The following is a 19,521-nucleotide window of genomic DNA, read 5'->3' as shown; positions in this document are numbered from 1 at the left end:
TAGAAATGAAAACATCATTTGTGTTCAAAAACTTTATCATAAAGAGATTCGTAAACATTATCCCAAAAAGAAGATCAGGTAGATTAGTTGATTACATAAACTACAAAATTGGCATCAAACGTTATTCATACATATTTATGTTTCTTTACCTTACTTATAAAAGTGAAATTAGCTATGTCTAAATTTCGTTTCAGAGTCAAAAAGAAACAACACTCGAATATATGGAAGAGTACTACCTTGAGAAATACATTAAAAAAAACATTATTCGCAACTGTAACAATCAAACAAGATTAATATTTAAACAATCAAAAACCAATTTTCGTAAAAACCAATACAACAATAAAAATGTAAATAAAAATCTTTGAGATTCGTGATTAATATCTATGTTCATTATAAATTAATTATTAACAGACTTATAATACATACCATTATAAATAATACTTTCATTGAACTTTGAACATATCGTTTATCCTAAATACACAGCGATTTCATATTCATGAAAATATAATAAACCTGCCAAGAAAACCATTGAAGAAAATTCACTCATAAAAACATCTTGTAGGTTCAAAATCTACGCAACTGAATAAACTTGTAAATATTTGACTTAACATTACGAATGTCCTTAACCCTTAACAAACTCTTAACAATTATTTTTCCTAACTGACTTTCCTTACAATCTAAGAACATGATTTTGGCTAAGTATTAGGCTTGCTGGCAGTTTCCTTGATGCGTTGTATTTCCGTCTTGATGGCCGATATTAGTGGTATTGCTGGGTCCTCGGGCGGTAATCTGCCTTCAGTAGTTATTAAGGCCGGGTTGACCGTAGGCCGCGCACCTAGGGACTACCAACGTTTAAATTATCATCGAGTTGGCGTCCCATTGCTGTGTAAGGAATTTGGTGTTGATTCAGGGGTATCTTTTTGCCTGTGGAAACTTGTTTTGTTTAGTAACACCCCAACACCAAACCTAAAGTGATATCCTAGATATCTAATTGTTATAGAAATAGTTATTTAATCATAGAGGGTGAAAACGACATTGTCGGCTTCAGTGTGTCAATTAAATTAACTCGATTAATATGAAACACCTTCAGTTACTTGAAGGGGTAAGCGTAATTTTAGAGAGACACAATTAACGGGACTGAGAAGGTGGGTATAATGTTAGGTAATACTTAGGGACATTCCATGTATTGAGATGAATGTAGTACCTAATAAATAGTAGACTAGATAGGCTTAGGGAGAAGAGATTTAAACTATCTTTCTTGAACAAAGTGAGGTGTAAAGCTAATGTTTTTTGATGGACCAGGTTTACATAAGAATAGTGTATGTTACCTGCGGCGGCGTGTGTCCCCAGGCCCGGGCAGGCGGAGGCACTCTCCTCTCGGCCGCAGTCCTCGTGAACGACGTGCGAGGCCGACCCCCTTCCTGCTGAACTGGGGTTGAAGTGCTGGGGCCAGCTCTGCTGCGAACATTTACGTTACTATATAATAATACTAGCTTTATACACTCTTTTGCAAAAAAAACGGGCACCTATGCGAAATCTTAGTTTTAAGGACTTTACGTGTATTTCAAAGGGTTTAAATGATTGTAGTATGTTTCTAGCATCAAAAGAGTTAGCCGAGCATGCGTGAGAGTGTATTCTAAATTTGAATTTTGTACAATTGCTAAGAAATTGGTTAAACCTTGTTTTGGACTAATTGCTGGCAGAAAGTTCGTCGGTGTTTTGAAAAGTTTTTGAAGTGATTTTCAAGAAAATGATAATGCAGTTTTAATTAATGATTAATGTACTTTTTTGTTAGATCAAAACATTTTTGAAAAACTATGCGTATTTGATAAAATTTTCACCTGCTCTAAATGGGCTATGCTGATGATTGATGGCAATGTTAAGAGTTTCGGTATTTTAGTGTAAAGCGTTCTATTGTTTTGGTATTGTACCCACGTGTTTTAAAATATCGCTTTTTCATAAATAAACACTATTTAGAAGAGTATCAGCACCTTTGGCTGCGACAAAACCAATTTAAAGTAAGCAGTGCCGATCACAACCCGTCTGCTATCGGACTTTGACATTTTTAAAAGTCTTTAAATTCTACTAAATACAGAAAATAGCGCATAGACTGTGAGCACGAGGTTTTAAGGTCTCGCAATCGCTGATTTTTAAACAACCTCGCCTCTTGGGAAACTCCGTAGACCTCTGAAGATCTATGAGTCTGAGTGTTCAAATAGCGTGTTTTCATCCCACGGACATTTTATTAAATAAACTTGCCTACAATGAGATTTTCTGGCATCTGCAGCACTTTCCTGCTTAAATCATAACAATAATTGGCTATCTGCTAATTTCTTAAGAAACATACGTTTGGCCAATAATTTTGAATTTTTGACTCCCTTTGAGCTTAATCGTCGTTTAGTAACCCGATACCTATGGAGTTATCGAGAGCTTTAACGGGGCAATAATTTGACTTTTTAGATAGCTTTAACCCTCCTCATCATTTTTCATGTGGTTAATTTTAACAATTATCACAAAATTTGGTATTTTTTTAATGTCAAAGTCCGATAGGAGACGGGTTGTGATCGGCACTGCTTACTTTAAATTGGTTTTGTCGCAGCCAAAGGTGCTGATACTCTTCTAAATAGTGTTTATTTATGAAAAAGCGATATTTTAAAACACGTGGGTACAATACCTAAACAATAGAACGCTTTACACTAAAATACCGAAACTCTTAACATTGCCATCAATCATCAGCATAGCCCATTTAGAGCAGGTGAAAATTTTATCAAATACGCATAGTTTTTCAAAAATGTTTTGATCTAACAAAAAAGTACATTAATCATTAATTAAAACTGCATTATCATTTTCTTGAAAATCACTTCAAAAACTTTTCAAAACACCGACGAACTTTCTGCCAGCAATTAGTCCAAAACAAGGTTTAACCAATTTCTTAGCAATTGTACAAAATTCAAATTTAGAATACACTCTCACGCATGCTCGGCTAACTCTTTTGATGCTAGAAACATACGACAATCACTAAAACCCTTTGAAATACACGTAAAGTCCATAAAACTAAGATTTCGCATAAGTGCCCGTTTTTTTTTGCAAAAGAGTTTATTTTATTCTTATAAATGCCTTCAGTTTTTGCGAACAAACGTAGGATCACTTTTGTGTTCTCCTACAGTACCTGCACTGTGCAAATGGGCAAATCAATTTTAATAAGACTGAAAGTACAGACAGATAGTGTGCGAAGATTTCTAAAATTACCGCGAAATTGCAATCTTCGTAGATGAACACATAAGTGGACTCGCAATTTTGTATATGGACATATCATTAGAAATGCACATAAAAGAGAGAAAGTATTACCCGGGCCCCGCAGATCTTCCCCTCAACGTGTCCATGGCGGTGTATGGTGACCCGGGAAGACGTACATTGTCGTTACGTGCCTGCGTCACTTGCTCTGTGGAATCTGGATAAAGGAGTAAAGGATTCTATAGTTTTTTTAACCGACTTCCCAAAAAGGAGGAGGTTCTCAATTCGGCCGGAATGTTTTTTTTTTTTTCTATGTATGTACATCGATTACTACGAGGTTTATAGACCGATTTACGTGATTCTTTTTTTGTTTTTCTGAGGATGGAAACCCTGAGAAATCGAGGGCAACCTTCTAAAGTTGTAGGCAAACATGTTGTAAAAACTTGACACTCAGGTGTATGCCTGAAAGCACTATTCAACAGTAAAGGTTTGGAGCTGATGATGGAGACCAGAGAGGGTCGAGGGAACTCGACAACTGAATATGTAAACGACCTCGTGTTTGGGCTTATATTTTTGTATTGACGAGACCTTTGCAACATTGAAGGTTTTGAGCTGACCTGATGATGGAGACCAGAGAAGGTCGAAGGAACTCGACAACTGAATATGTAAAACACCTCGTATTTGGGCTTATATTCTTTGTATTGATGAGAACTTTCGACTTATGGATAGTGACAACTATTCGTATCACTAAAAAGCTATAAATAAAAAACTTTTTTACAAAAAAATTAAACCGACTTCCAAAAACACTACAAAGCAAAAAACAACTAATTTTAGGTGCATCGGCCTAGAAGTCGGTGGCAAAATTAACTTAGTAACATCCATTAGACACCGACTTCTAGGCCTAAAATTAGTTTTTTTTTGCTTTGTAGTGTTTTTGGAAGTCGGTTTAATTTTTTTTTCACAATCAAAGTCATAACATTTTAATTCTGTTCCATTGCTGACTTTCAGCCCAATTCGATGCAAAATTATTGAAATCAGACTGAAAAGCAACACTTCTTTATTTTCAGTCACAGGACTTATAATTTTGCATTTTAGGTTTCTACAAAGTAGAAATAACTCCAACTCTTCCAGAAAACCAGCCTAGATGCTTTCCAAAGTTCTCCTACCTGGTTTCTTATCCTTATCCCTAGAATCCTTCTCCTCAACAGTATAAGTGTCATGTGAGTTGGGACTGGAGCCGACGCTACCGAAGAGTGTGAAGGCATCGTCCATCAGCTCGTTGAAGCGTTGTCGCATGCGAGAGGGACCAGGGTCCTTGCGAGCTGAGGCTGTTGACTGCGCTGGACTTGAAGGTTTTGAAGCTGAAAGTAACAAACGTTAAGTGGGACATAAATTGGATGCTAAAGTTGACTGCACAATTCGGTTGATCTCATACAAAAATTAAAGAAGAACGGAAACGTTATTTCTAATCAGTGTTAAGTACAGCAATGGTAGACAAAAGTTACTGCTTCCATTGTATGATTTTTTTTAAGATAGCTATAACCGACAAGAATAGCTTGCGATAGAATTATAGTCCAAATTGGGCAAATTTTAAAACTCAATATGGAAACAAGTTATCTAGTGAACTTAATACGGAAATAATTTCAAGTTATCTTTAAGTCAGTCGTGCACTCCAAACTCAACAGCTAAACAATGGCCTCAGTAGCGGCGTAAGGGGGGGGCGGAGGGGGCGGTCCGCCCCGGGTGCCACATCTCGGGGGGTGCCATCTTGGTCGGCACATATCTGCACGACCAGGATGGCGCGGGCAGAAGAGACAAGTCACTAAGGGTGCCATTCTAATCTGCGAAGCCTAGGTTCACTACCATTTACTGCGCGATATTCACATTTTAAACAAAACTACAACAGTGCGTGTGCGAGACACCGAGGCGGTCACCCCTCTCAGTCCGACTGTCACCCTTCTCTTGTATTTTTGCTTTTGTATTTCTTAAATTAATTCCTCGAAGTTAGAGAAAAATTCCGCTCGCTTCGCTCGCGGATTTCTCTTCATTTCTAAATTGTTCTGCGCTTACTTTTTGAGCCCTCAAAAGCAAAAAGTTAAACCACCGAAGTAGCAAAAACAACTGACACTCGCTTTAGTTACGCCTAAATAGCTTTTAATTTATGCTTAATTCTGAGTTACCTAAATTAAAGAGTCCTCAAAAATAACTATAAAAAAATTAACTTTACAGTGGATATTTCTAAGCTATTTAGGCGCTATTTGTAAGCGGAGGTGAAGGACTTTGTGTCCCAAATCTCAAAAAATTTTCAGCTCGCTACGCTCGCAGTTGCTTCGCTTTCCGGTCTTTTTTTTTCAAACATGTTTGAGTACTTTTGTGTTCCAAAACTCGAAAATTTCGCGCTCGCTGCGCTCGCGCCTTACACTCAACAGTAATTTCTTTGCATAGGTATCTTTTGCATCCCAAATATCAATTAATACTCGCGCTCGCGCCTTCTTTACTTTACAGTGCTTCTTTCAAACTTGTTTGAGTACTTTTGTGTTTCAAAACTCAAAAATTTCACGCTCGCTGCGCTCGCGCCCTACACTTTACAGTAATTTCTTTACATAGGTATCTTTTTGCGTTTCAAATATCTAAAATTTCGCGCTCGCTACGCTCGCGGCTTCTATACTATACGGTGCTTTTTCCAAACTTGTTTGGGTACTTTCTTGTTAATTCTGTATGATTCTTTTTACTACGTAATTATATTTTGTCGTTTTTTTTGGGGTGGGGGCAGGCAGGGTGCTCAATAAGTAGTGCGCCCCGGGTGCCGCCCGATGCTACGCCGCCACTGAATGGCCTTCTTACCATCCTTAATCCTCTGGCAGTGCAAATCCCAGACCAAAGGGCCAATAACTCCAGGGTCCTTATCAATGCTGCCGAGCCGTACTAGTTGCGAGGCCATCTGTCTCCGAGGCACCACATCCTTGCTTTTCACAGGCTCTGGCTTGGTCTTCTTAGGAGAAGAAGGTGGGGAGTCCAGGTCAAGGTGACGGACTGATACCGGTTCTAAGATACGGGATAAAGGCTCTACTACGTTGCCTCTGGAAATTTTGGAAATCGTAATTATTTTTATGGAATATAAGATTGGAAGTAATTGTGTGACAGAAAATAGGTACCTTAAAAAAATTACATGTACCTAAATAAAAAAAAATCTGTCATCTTCTTTGTTTCTGGAAACTATTTTGAAAAAAATTCTTGGCTGTCATAGGTACATTTCAGTTTAAGATACTTTTGGGTTTTAGAAGCCGAACCCAATTGTGGAGTTTAGATAGGAGCAAAAATGGATGGATTGCCTGAAAGATGATATGAATAGGAAGGGAGTGAGTGTCAGTATGACGAGTGACAGGGGAAAATGCAAGAAAATGACATATTGCGCCGATCCCAAGTAAAATTTGGGAACAGGGCAGGAGAAAGAAGAAGAATATAGGAGCAAAAAGTCAGGCAGATTATTTAGGTACCTACGTACCTATGTATTTCAAATTTTTATACTAATATATAGGTAGTTCGTGTTATCCGAACTTCTCTTTGGTAAATTTTCATACCTGGGGAAAGCGTTGACTGAAGGCATGGAGAGATACGAGGTAGGTGTTGGTGGTGCTGAAGGCTGGCCACTATCGGAACTATCCAGTCCAGCGGCTTCTAGTAAGCTGTCTGTTGTACCCACTACGGAAATATATAAATAGGTATTAATGTCACTAACCCAGTGTAAAAATATTACTTAGGTACCTATATTTGGAAAATTGCAATTGATCAAATGGCATACCTATTTTGGGATAATGATACTTAACGAGAGCAATCTCAGGTTGGGAAAAATATATCCAGTAGCGTAAATTCTTCATCATATCCAATTTTTATTTCTTTAAACTACTTACTTTTAGGTGCGGTAAAAACTACAGAACCCCAACTGACCTCTTTTCTTCTGCGGCATTCTGAGAGCATGTGGTTTCTTCTGCCTGCGTCGGAATGCTGTAGCCACCTCCGATACCCCAGATGATGTTGTTGATGAACTAGCAAAACATGCATTTTTTTATATATGGAATAGTTTAAAATTGCTTAGGTAGGTACTAATTTCGCTTAGAGACTTCAATTTTTAACTGACTTCTCTAAAAGGAGGAGGCTCTCAATACCGATAGAAATCATTTGTTTGCCTAAAATGTACCTATGTTACAAATATGATGGAATATAAATTGTTGTATATAAATTGTCGATGTTTGTTTTTTTAATTTGACTCAATTGTGACATTGGCCTTTTTTATCACCCCACTGCTGGGCATAGATAGGCCTCCTCTCAGACATTGGATAATCTTCATAATCGAACGTTTATAAGTAGGTACCTTTATTTTTTTCAGGAATATACCTACACACATGTAAATACTAAATACCTACTCAATTTTTTCCTCAATTCTAGAACATCCAGATATTCTTCACAAATTCAGTTTCTTCTTAGCAAGGAATGTCGTACACAGCCTAGACTCCTGAATATTTCATTTCTAATTCCAGCCGAAGCACCGAATAACGGAGTTGTTTCAGTGTAGGAACATTACTTGTCGGCTCAGGCTAGTAAATTACTTTTTCTTTTGGTCTTAATTTAATCTTGACTTTTTCTAGGGATAGTTTAACATCGCAATAACATAAATATGTCTTATATTCATTACACATGGTTCTGATAATGTAAGCATTTACCAAACCTTCTTTTTGCAACCGTAAGAAAATTGAAGTCTGCAATTTTATCAATTTGAATATTTGTATCCGCATCACAGGTTTTACTCTATTTACTTAGTAAATTTTTTAAGACGACTTTTCTAAGATTATATCACCTGCTCGCAGCACTAGCAGCTCTGTAGATCGGTAGGAGTCTGCTACTCGGTCTTGTTCTACTCGGAGATACCACACTGATTAGCTGTGAAAAAGTAAAAAAAACGGCAAATACAGATCAAATTTTCCGTTATATTGGTGACTTCTCAAGGGCGAGATTGAATAGCAGATACAAGTCATTTTCCTTAAGGGACACCCTATTTAGAGTATCTACTTAATTTTCAAGGGACCCGACCCCAACATAGTTAGGAAAAAAGGCTCGGTAGATGACTTTATTTTCAAGGTTAGATATCCTGCAGTTTTTATCCAAAAGTGTGTATGCTTTAAAGGACTTACTCTGCCATCTTTTTCTTCGTGCACTTGTTTCAACTGATTCCTCTCAGCTTCTCTCATGAGTTCGTTTCTGTACGCTCTCATTGATGCTGCAGACTTCATTGCTTTTTTTCTGAAACACAAATAAGTATTGGTAATCGACGTAAGGAGAAGAAATAATGATAGGCAGGCTTTAATAATTCAAGAGTTACAATTATTTCTAATGCCTCATCATCAGAAAACACTGAAAATTCTGTTGGGTTCAATTACGAAGGCCTGAATGACAAGTCAAAATTTTCTAAGAACAAATATTCCAATGGTCTCATTCCTTCTAGCAAATTCTTAGTCACCTGTGAGCAAAACACAGCAGTGCCAACAACACAAGCAACAACAGGATTGCTATAGTAGCACCCACTGCTAACGCCCACAGTTCAGTCCCATGCACCCCTCCCCCCGCCTCGCCTTCCAAACCCTCCGCTGTTTTCAGGTACGCTGCTAAAGAGAATTGGTTTATACTTGATGATTTATAAATTGTACTAACATGCATGCAATAATGAGAAATTACATGGCTTTGTGGAATGTGTTGAATTCTTCCATTTATTAATCGCCAAGAAAAATGAAATATGAAAAGCACTCACGCTCAGCTTTAGTAGTAACAACAGCTCCCAATTCTCTGGCAACCTCAGCGTCTCTGACAAGCCTCATATCCCTGGCAGCCACTGCAGCTGGCACTGCCCTTCCACCAACCAACACCACGTAGACTATCTGAATACTACCAGTATCTGAAGACTAGAAAACCACCCATTAACTCTTTGGATTCGGGCAAAGCGTTTGATCAAGTAGACATTGCCTTCCGAATTCTATGTAGATGATCTTACCTCAGTTATGTTCTGAATATGAACTTGCACTGGTGGCTGCTGTTCAGGACTCAATATTTCTCGCTTAAACAACGTCGTTTCATTACCATCAGATTCTGATTCTAAAGGTATATCAATAGAATCCTCTCTAAACTCTTCAAATTGTTCCCTATCTGTTACTTCCCTTTTATGAATAATCACTGTTGGTGTAGCTAGAATCCACGATTCTACTTCATTCAGTTTTGTTGCTTTTATTTCTGCATTCAATGAAATGGTGTTAGAGTCTATAGAAAACATTTCTACGTTTGCGGGATATACAAAATCACTAGAAGAATCTAGAACATTGCTACTTGAGTTTTCCTTTTTAGCTACTGATGCCGCAGAAATCATAGAGCTATCTACGTCAAGGTACTTGAAAGGAGTGATGGTATTCTGTGGACCTACAGGACTAACATTATTGTCTTTATTAACTACGAAGGAATGAACATCGTGTTTCTTTCGAGCAGGAGGCGCGTCGAGAGACTTGATAATACCCAGGTGTCGCTCTTGTTGTCTGAAATGAACAGGAATTAAGTACAGTTAAATTATTATCATTGAATGATAGGTGTTCAAATCAAAGAGCCAAAGAAGCTAGATTTTGGAAACTGAGTGAATACAAATGTGAAACTAATCATGTTCAACTAAGTTTACTGAGAGTGAATATAATGATGGCATGGTAGCGAGGAAAGCTTGAAAATGAACTAATTAATAATTTTAAGGGGAGCGTTTGTTACCTCAAGAAGGCTTTCTGGTACAACCTAGCGAGTCTCAATTGCAGGCTATCTGGAGTGGATCCCTGAATGACAGTGAGGAGCCAGTACCTTCGGTCATCGGGGATCTCGGGCTCCAGGCTACCTGGCACACCAGCGTCGCCACAATTGAGCATGCACTCCCCCGTGGCCTTATCTTTCACCGCCTGTGACGAATTTACAAGCTTCATCAAATACGACACACACGATGAAATTTTGAAATTCTTGTAAAAAATTGCATGACTACAAGACTTTGGAAAGGTAGATCAAAACTACAAAGGGTTGGTTAAATGAAATGAATGAGTCAATTATGATTATTTTCCCCCTAAAGTAAGGGGAAGTCGGTAGTAAAACGCTCGAACAGTGGTTGAAATTTTATTTTCAGTTCTACATTTACCCATATCTTAGTAAACAAGTAAACTAGAGATACTTTCGGATCCAACGAACTGCTTACAAATTATTCAGACTTTAGTAGACTGATTTAACCGACTTCGCAATTGTCAATTTCACAATATACGAATCATCATTGTATCGGCCTAGCCTTTTCTCAACTATTTTGGGGTCGGCTTCCTACTTCACCAGATGTAGCTGACTGAATACCAGTGTCTTGCATGGATCGACTACCGGTTTGACTTCCTCGACCCAGTTGCCTGGTCTCTTCGAAAGAATGATTGTCAGCTTCGCACAAAATAATTGAAAAAAACTTACTTGAGGCGGATAAGAGTCCAGATACACGGTAGCCAGTACAGTCGTAGTTCGTACAACAGGGGTTGAGGGTTGAACTGGTGCCGGCAGGGGTGGATCTGGAGGTGGCGGGGGTCCATCTCCTGACCCTGTCCAGAAGAAGTCTTCCAACCGAGGAGTACGCTGATGCTGGTCTTGGGATACCAGCATGTATACTGGAGAAGAAAGAGTGTACATAAGGAAATACAAAGGGGAGTTCACAGAGTATACATAGGGGAGTTCATACAGTGTACATAACAGTGGCGGATTTACCAATAGGCCAAGTAGGCCAGTGCCTAGAGCGGCAGATTTAGAGGGGCGGCAAAATTAGCAATTTTTTTACAGGTTTTTTTAGGGTTCCGTAGCCAAAATGGCAAAAACGGAACCCTTATAGTTTCGTCATGTCCGTCTGTCCGTCTGTCCGTCTGTCCGTCTGTCACAGCCGATTTACTCGGAAACTATAAGTACTACAGTGATGAAATTTGATGGGAATATGTGTTGTATGAACCGCTATAAAAATATGACACTAAATAGTAAAAAAAAGAATTGGGGGTGGGGCCCCCCATACATGTAACTGAGGGATGAAATTTTTTTTTTCGATGTACATACCCGTGTGGGGTATCAATGGAAAGGTCTTTTAAAATGATATAAAGTTTTCTAAAAAACATTTTTCTTAAAGTGAACGGTTTTTGAGATATCAGCTCTCAAAGTCGTAAAAAGTATGTCCCCCCCCCTCTATTTTTATAACTACGGGGTATAAAATTCTAAAAAAAATAGAGGTGATGCATGCTAATTAACTCTTTCAACGATTTTTGGTTTGATCAAAGTATCTCTTATAGTTTTTGAGATAGGTTGATTTAACTGTAATTTACGGAACCCTTCGTGCACGAGTCCGACTCGCACTTGGCCGGTTTTTTTTATAATTGAGTATATGAGTACACAATCCATATATAAATAGACGATTAATAAACGCAAAATTAATAAACTGTAATATACATATACTTAGGTACTTACGTGATCATTTTAAAATATTCTAATAGCGTTTCAATAAAAATAAAATAAAAAATCCGCTCGCTTCGCTCGCGGTTTCGCGGCTTTTTTCATCATTCCTGGTTTGTTCTGCGCTCTTTGAGTCCTCAATTTAACAAAAAGTTAAAGCACCGAAGTAGTAAAAACAAGTAACGCGTGGAGGACTTTTGTGTCCAAAACTCGAAAAATTTCGCGCTCGCTGCGCTCTCAGCTTTTTCACTTTAGGCGATTATCACACTGCCCCGCATGATGCAGCGTAGTGCGTGGATGCGTTTTTTTCCGTTGTATGGAAATATCTCCGTTTGTATGGAAAACACGCATAGTCCAACACACTGAAAATGCATCCACGCGCGTTCATGCGGATCACGCACATACATGCGGAGAAACACGCACCCCCGCGCGTAGATGCGGGGCGAGACGCAAGGTATGGCACACTGAATCCCGCAGTGACGCGCGTGATTTTGAATGGGCCTGACGTGTATATTTGAAAATGGAAGCCGCCGTGCGTGAATCTACAAAACGCACCTACGCGCGTGAGTGCGCGAAAAACCCGCACGATGATGCAGATCTGCACTCCCGCAGGAACGCGCGTAGGTGCGTCCAGGCCCCTCTTCTCCACTGGGCACAATGGGCAAGTGCCCAGGGCCCCACGATCGAATGGGGCCCCCTAGTTCCTGCCAGATTACCTAATGATAACCGATATTTAGGTATTAAAAATCTGATGATAATGACCAATTAAAAAATGTTCAGAGTTAAAATGAAGCACCTAAGTAACTGTGTACAGAAAGTATAAAACCTATTTTTTAAACTTGTTTGAGTACTTTTGTGTTCCAAAACTCAAAAATTTCGCGCTCGTTGCGCTCGCGCCCTACACTTTACGGTGATTTTCTCTAACTTCTTTACACATCTTTTTGCGTCCCAAATATCAAAAATTACGCGCTCGCTGCGCTCGCGCCTTCTTCACTTTACAGTGCTTTTTTCAAATTTGTTTGGGTACTTTTGTGTTAAAAATCTCAAAAATTTCGCGCTCGCTGCGCTCGCGCCTTCTTCACTTTACAGTGCTTTTTTCAAACTTGTTTGGGTACTTTTGTGTTAATTCTGAATGATTTTACTACGTGATTATATTTTGTCGTTTTTTTTTTGGAAGGGGATTGCTCAATAAGTAGCCCGCCCCGGGTGCTACCCGATGCTACGCCGCCACTGGCGGAGGACGCTCCTTCTCCAAATTGAAACGAATAAAAAATGAATTAAGAAGTACCAACCTCTCGAGTATGAGGGCGCGGGTTCGATTCCAGGTCAGGCAAGTACCAATGCAACTTTTCTAAGTTTGTATGTACTTTCTAAGTATATCTTAGACGCCAATGACTGTGTTTCGGATGGCACGTTAAACTGTAGGTCCCGGCTGTCATTGAACATCCTTGGCAGTCGTTACGGGTAGTCAGAAGCCAGTAAGTCTGACACCAGTCTAACCAAGGGGTATTGGGTTGCCCGGGTAACTGGGTTGAGGGGGTCAGATAGGGCAGTCGCTCCTTGTAAAGCACTGGTACTCAGCTACATCCGGTTAGACTGGAAGCCGACCCCAACGTAGTTTGGGAAAAAGGCTCGGAGGATGATGAGTTACTTTTGTAGATTATTTTTTATATGTCCTATTTTTTTATAGTTAGTAACGAAATAAAAATAAATTTAGAACCTTGTTTGTCTATTTTCTTTATATATTGTAACTAAATAGTGTTATCTCAAGGTCATAGGGGCCCCATGATCCTAATGTGCCCAGGGCCTCAAATAGTTTAAAGACGGCCCTGGGTGCGTCGACACGCAAGATGCAGCGTGATGCGAGGCAGTGTGAAGATCACCTTACACTGGTTTTTTTCAAACTTGTGTGAGTATTTTTGTGTTCCAAGACTCAAAAAATTCCGCGCTCGCTGCGCTCGCGCCTTTCACTTGACAGTGGCTATTTTCTGATTTCTTTAGGTATTATTGCGTCCCAAACATCAAAAATTTCACGCTCGCTACGCTCGCGGCTTCTCTTTTGCAGTGCTTTTTTTCCACTCTTGTTTGGGTAGATATTTTTGTGTACCAAAACTAAAAAAAAATTCGCGCTCGCTTCGCTCGCGACTTTTTCACTTTACAAAATTATTGAGTTTTGGAACAGAAAAGTATTTACATTTGTCGTTTTTTTTTGGGGGGCTGCAAAGGTAGTCCGCCCCGGGTGCCACCCGATGCTACGTCGCCACTGCATCATAGCACCCGAACGAATGAACCGATTTCAATTTAGTATTTTTTTAGTGTATGATGAAAATCGATTGAGCCGTTTAAAAGTTACAGAGGTTTTACGCTTCAAAGTCGCTGTCATATAAACTTGTTAACATTAAACTCTTCGGTACATACATAGAGGCTTGCAAAAATAATCTAGTAACTGACAGAAATATCATTAAGTTCACAATCATTAGAGGCTGCAAAAATTGAATGGCCTACTAGCGGCAAGTTTGTAAATCCGCCACTGGTACATAAGGAAATACATAGAGCAGTTCATAGAGTGTACATAAGGAAATACATAGGGGAGTTCATAGAGAGCACATAAGGAAATACATAGGGCAGTTCATAGAGTGTACATAAGGAAATACATAGGGGAGTTCATAGAGAGCACATAAGGAAATACATAGGGCAGTTCATAGAGTGTACATAAGGAAATACATAGGGGAGTTCATAGAGAGCACATAAGGAAATACATAGGGCAGTTCATAGTGTACATAAGGAAATACATAGGGAAGTTCATAATTTCAATATTTTTTTCTATGTAAGTAATCGAGATGAGGTAGGTATGTTATATCTAAAGTATAAAGGGCCAATGTGCTACAGCCAGCTTTAACCGGCTAGAACTAGGTGTTGCCGCACTTCGGGCTTTAGCCGTAATTAATAAGAAATCGACTGTATGAAATAATTAACTCGCAGATTAGGTACAAAATTTGGGCCCGTAAAGAAAATTTTGCATGACCAAAATGCACACAAAGATCCTGCTGTAGATAAATTGGCCACGCGTAATAATTTTAATTGACGTTTATTACAGTAAAAGCGAAATAAATAAGGTATTCCAGTATCCGCAAGCCGTTTGGGCTTAGGTAGCATATTTAATTAATGAGGATGATGCCATCGCTGTTAAAATATAGAACATTGCCATAATATTCAAGAGAAGAGACTGCCGTATTTTATAATTTACCCGATACTTACGGTGAAAATTATACCAATTGCCGAAAATCGTGAGTTACGGTTTTCGTGATTACAAGGTCAAAATCGATATCAAACAACGACATTAGGTTTCGGATTTAAATTATTTATTTGGATTCCTTAGTTACTGCGAATTTCAGTCAATTTTGTCATCTGCCGAATTTCAGACTGTAAGTTCTTTGACTAACTCCAAAAGTATGTAGGTACCTACCTACCTACATACGCATGTAACGCAAGGCACCAATGAAAAACTCAATTTTAGTAACCAAGAATGTCATTGCAAAGGAATTTTAATAGCAGAAAATATTTGCATAGCAATGAAGAGAGAGCATAAAATACTTAATGACGTAAAAAACTATGCACGAAGCATGCAAGTTGCATCTAATGTTATAAATCAAGAATTCGCTGTAAACAGCCAAAAAGTCGAAGTTAGCTATCGTAAACAAGTCGACAAACATGTCTGAGTTTTGTAACATCGCGTGATCTCCCAAATAAATGAGGTTTACAGTTTATCGGCCCTCCCTGTAACTTTCAGTTGCTGGGACTTTTTTGTGTGGTACAAGTTTTGAGATACCGGCGAGCGGTTGAGAACCAGAAGTTGGTCACGTTACTTTGAAAATGACAGCCATACATTAATCCAAAATGGCGTCTAGCCGTGTCCTCTTTAACAGCGTAAGCAAACCATTTCGTTTGGGACTAGTTGGTCGACCCAGAGTTTTGTACAATATTCAATTAGGTATAGAAAAAATTCCGTCAGTTTACTAAGATCTCTCTCAGAACAATAAAAATCAATTAAAATCGCTTAAGCTTATGACATGCAGCGCCGTCGTTACCAGGATTAGCACCAACCCGTACCATGCCCCGGAGTTATACGATACGGAACGCATTTCCTCAATATTATACGTACTTATATTACTTTGTAGAGGATATTTATCTTTCCCTTCATAGAAGCGCATGTTTGGTTAGTAATTATTTCGTAGTTGCGTTCGATTGCGTATCGATTTAAAAACTTATTAGGAAAGTAGGACGTTTGCCTTAATTAATGAACTTACTGGAAGTTTATTTTAGTATACTTACTATAACTATTTGTCTATCTTTTAAATTCGCTTAGAAACGCTGGAACTTTCCTTCCCAGAGAAGCAATATTTTGCAAGCAATATCTTGAACCCAACCCTATTTTACCTACATGATCTAAGTAGATATGGGCATGTAGGAAAATTGCAAAACCAACCAGATTTGAATGAAATATTTAGTGTAATGGCGGAAATCGCGAAAAAGGTTCAGTGCACCGAATGGCACCGGAATTATCGGAGCGGTCACGACACGGATACTGAACAGACCTAAACTAAATTGTATTCATTATTTTTGCAAGGTTTTTTGAAAAAATTGTTGGAGCAACAATTACTTTATATGTAGGTTCCATATCATGAAAGACTGGTCACAGTTTTCGATCATTTGATCTCGTGATTCGGGGGAACTACTCATGGTGTTTTGACGATGTGATTAAGCTTAGCATTGGTCATATGAATGTCAATTCAATGACCCTTTAGGTACCCACAATTCGTGTCAATTGTAACCATACTCGCACAATATCAACATAACTAACATTCGACCATCAATTCAGTTTCATTAAAGGCCGTCTATCAGAAATACTCCATTCAGTACCCCATTGAGTCATGTAGGTCTGTGGAATTTTAGATCACGCATCCTGTCCGTAACCAGAATTCGTTTCCAACAAAAAACTAACAAAAAGGCATATAATAGCGGCGTAATGCGGCGGTTACGCGGCGCGAGCGCACGCATCTTTTGTGTTCATGTGACAGCGGAAGCGCGGGACGCGGTCGGCTGACTATGATGTTGCCTGTGCCTTGATTGATTATTATTATAATTGTCTATGTCATTGTGTGCGCTATGGGAATGTACGTACTTGATTCGTAATTATGAGATACGTGGACATCGTAATACATAGGTCGCGATTACGTTAGACATGTCCAAAGGTTTAGGAGACCCCGAAAACTGCAAACTTTAAGTCAACCGATAGTTTGAGTGGGATCCTAAAGCGGTATTACGGAACTGAATGATAGATACCTTAAGCCTAGGATAATTAGTCAATCTTATCGAAGATTCATAGTCAACGATTTATATTTCTTTAACACGCGATCTGGATCTTATTAATTAGTTACGAAAATGAAACTGTAGCTGTGGTTCGATGACCGTTGCATTAGAAACATTGAAAAATACCTGCACATTTCGCAAGATGTTAGGGAAAAAACATTGTACCTGGAAAAGCCCTGTGTAACCAATGAGGGATATTATCAGAATATCATCATCAAAACTAGTTTTTTTTTATTTAAAGACATTACTATGTATATCTTTAAAATATTAGTGTACCTAGTTAATACAGCAGAATTACATTCATAATTTAATTAGGAAGGTAGGTATATCCCTCCGTGAGTAACTTACAGAGGGCGATTATTATCTAAATATGATTCAAAAAATACTTACATTTGTCATCACTTTCGTAATCTTCAGCCAACGCAAAAACAACATAATTGAAGAACAAATATTGTAAATTAATTTTGAGCATTATGTTTGAGAGATATCGCTTAATGAGCCGCATTAATTTAATAATAACAAGTGCATTTTTGTAACACAACAATCGCAGTATTCATGTCCGAAATATATTTGAATAATTTTTCTTCATTTTCGCTGAACTTATTTATTTCAAATATTGTTGGGGCAAAATAATTCCACGCGTACGCCCCGATATTATTTATAATTCACCAGGACATGAACCTACTTCGAAAATCGGCCAAATACAACTGTGCTTTTAGGATTATTATCGCGTTGCTTGGCAACGAAATTGAATAACGCGCGCATGGTCATAGACAATTCATCGAAAGGGTTCTTTCACGTGTCACCTGCTACAGTATTATTACAAAGCAAAATAATTTTCTGTAAAGTTGAAAAAATAGCCATTATGATTGTGATCCAGACTTATATTTATTGTAAATTTTTTGTACATAATTAGTTTCTTTTTATAAGAACCGACACAACGACACTGAAAAAAGTTAGGTGATGTCTATGGTAGAAAGTGTTACCCAAAAATTAATAATCTACCATATTAGTAGTAAGACAAACCTGTCTTATGACAAACAGAAAACGGCTATAGAAATAAGATTAAATCACAAACTTATCGTCTTCGGTATTCGGTTCCACAAAGTTTTTATTGTTTCTTTTTAATAAGAATTATTTAAGGACAAAACTTTTTAAACTATATTGAAATGTATTTGTTAAAACATAAAAAAAATTGGGGAATGAAGAAGAAATGGAATGAGTGGCTTTGAAATAAAGTAATATGGACGTGAACATGATTATACCCTAATTTTCCTAAAGATTTTCCTAATTTAAAATTTTCCTAATTAAAGCTAATTTTCCTAAAGAATATATTACACAAATTAAAGTAAATGAACAAATAATAACTGACCCCAGTAACATTGCTAACGAATTTAATAACTTTTTTATTAATGCGGTAAATGTTGATGATAACACTAAAATAAAATCTTTTTCTGAAACAACACAAAATGATAAAATTGACAGTAGTAGCAGACACAATACATCACACTCTTTATTCATGGCCCCTGTAATTCCACACGATATATTTTTGCTTATTAAATCTCTAAAAAATACCCAAAGTTCTGGTTATGACAACATTACAACCTCAGCAATAAAATCGGTAGCGCACATCATTAGTCCTATTCTTTGTCATATCATAAACTTGTGCGTTGAACACGGCGTTTTCCCTAGTAAACTTAAAAAATCTGTCATCAAACCGCTTTTTAAAAAAGATGACAAACAAAACGTCGCATGCTATAGACCGGTGTCTTTACTCCCAATATTTTCAAAAATTATAGAAAAAATTATTTATAAAGCAATCAACACGTATTTCGAAAAACATAATCTATTTACACAAGAGCAAAAAGGTTTCAGAAGGAACAAATCAATCAATATGGCTATTCATGATCTGTTAAAACCATTATATTGCAATATAGACAATCGAACTCCTACTGCTACGCTATACATGGACATGACTAAAGCCTTCGATTATGTCCATCACCAAACCCTCCTTGACAAACTATATGACTATGGAGTTAGAGGCAATGTCCACAAACTGTTAAAATCATACTTAACCGACAGATATCAAAGAGTAGAAATAGATAACATATGTCCTATTAGCAAAACAGTAGAAAACTACCCTTCAGATTACAGGAAAGTGCATTCTGGTGTACCTCAAGGAAGCGTATTAGGGCCGCTTCTTTTTCTTATCTATATTAATGACTTCCCAAAATCAATAGAGCATCCAATGATTCTTTTTGCTGATGACAGTACAGTCATTTTCACAGGAAAAGAAATTAAGTCGTTAGAGGCCGCTATCAACACTACCCTCAAATTATTAATAGAATGGTTAAGAAAAAATAATTTACTTATTAATTTAAAAAA

General features: G+C 37.9%; 1 protein-coding gene across 1 annotated transcript; it reads right to left on the bottom strand.

Moving 5' to 3' along the window:
• Positions 1-31: 31 nt before the first annotated feature.
• LOC110376325 (uncharacterized) lies at positions 32-17,822 on the bottom strand. Its single transcript, XM_064039558.1, has 15 exons — positions 17,527-17,822; positions 10,753-10,943; positions 10,030-10,211; positions 9,278-9,809; positions 9,038-9,188; positions 8,750-8,891; positions 8,424-8,532; positions 8,090-8,172; positions 7,183-7,280; positions 6,816-6,936; positions 6,079-6,314; positions 4,401-4,595; positions 3,349-3,451; positions 1,329-1,455; positions 32-842 (listed from the first exon to the last, which is right to left on the bottom strand). Exons 1-15 carry the CDS (start codon positions 17,639-17,641, stop codon positions 696-698), a joined length of 2,532 nt encoding a protein of 843 aa, XP_063895628.1. The 5' UTR covers positions 17,642-17,822; the 3' UTR covers positions 32-695.
• Positions 17,823-19,521: the final 1,699 nt, after the last annotated feature.

The sequence above is a fragment of the Helicoverpa armigera genome, chromosome 19, assembly GCF_030705265.1.
Source record: "Helicoverpa armigera isolate CAAS_96S chromosome 19, ASM3070526v1, whole genome shotgun sequence".
Lineage (NCBI taxonomy): Eukaryota > Metazoa > Arthropoda > Insecta > Lepidoptera > Noctuidae > Helicoverpa > Helicoverpa armigera.
The sequence above is the reverse complement of the archived record's forward strand: the minus strand, read 5'-3'. Positions and strand labels throughout refer to the sequence as shown.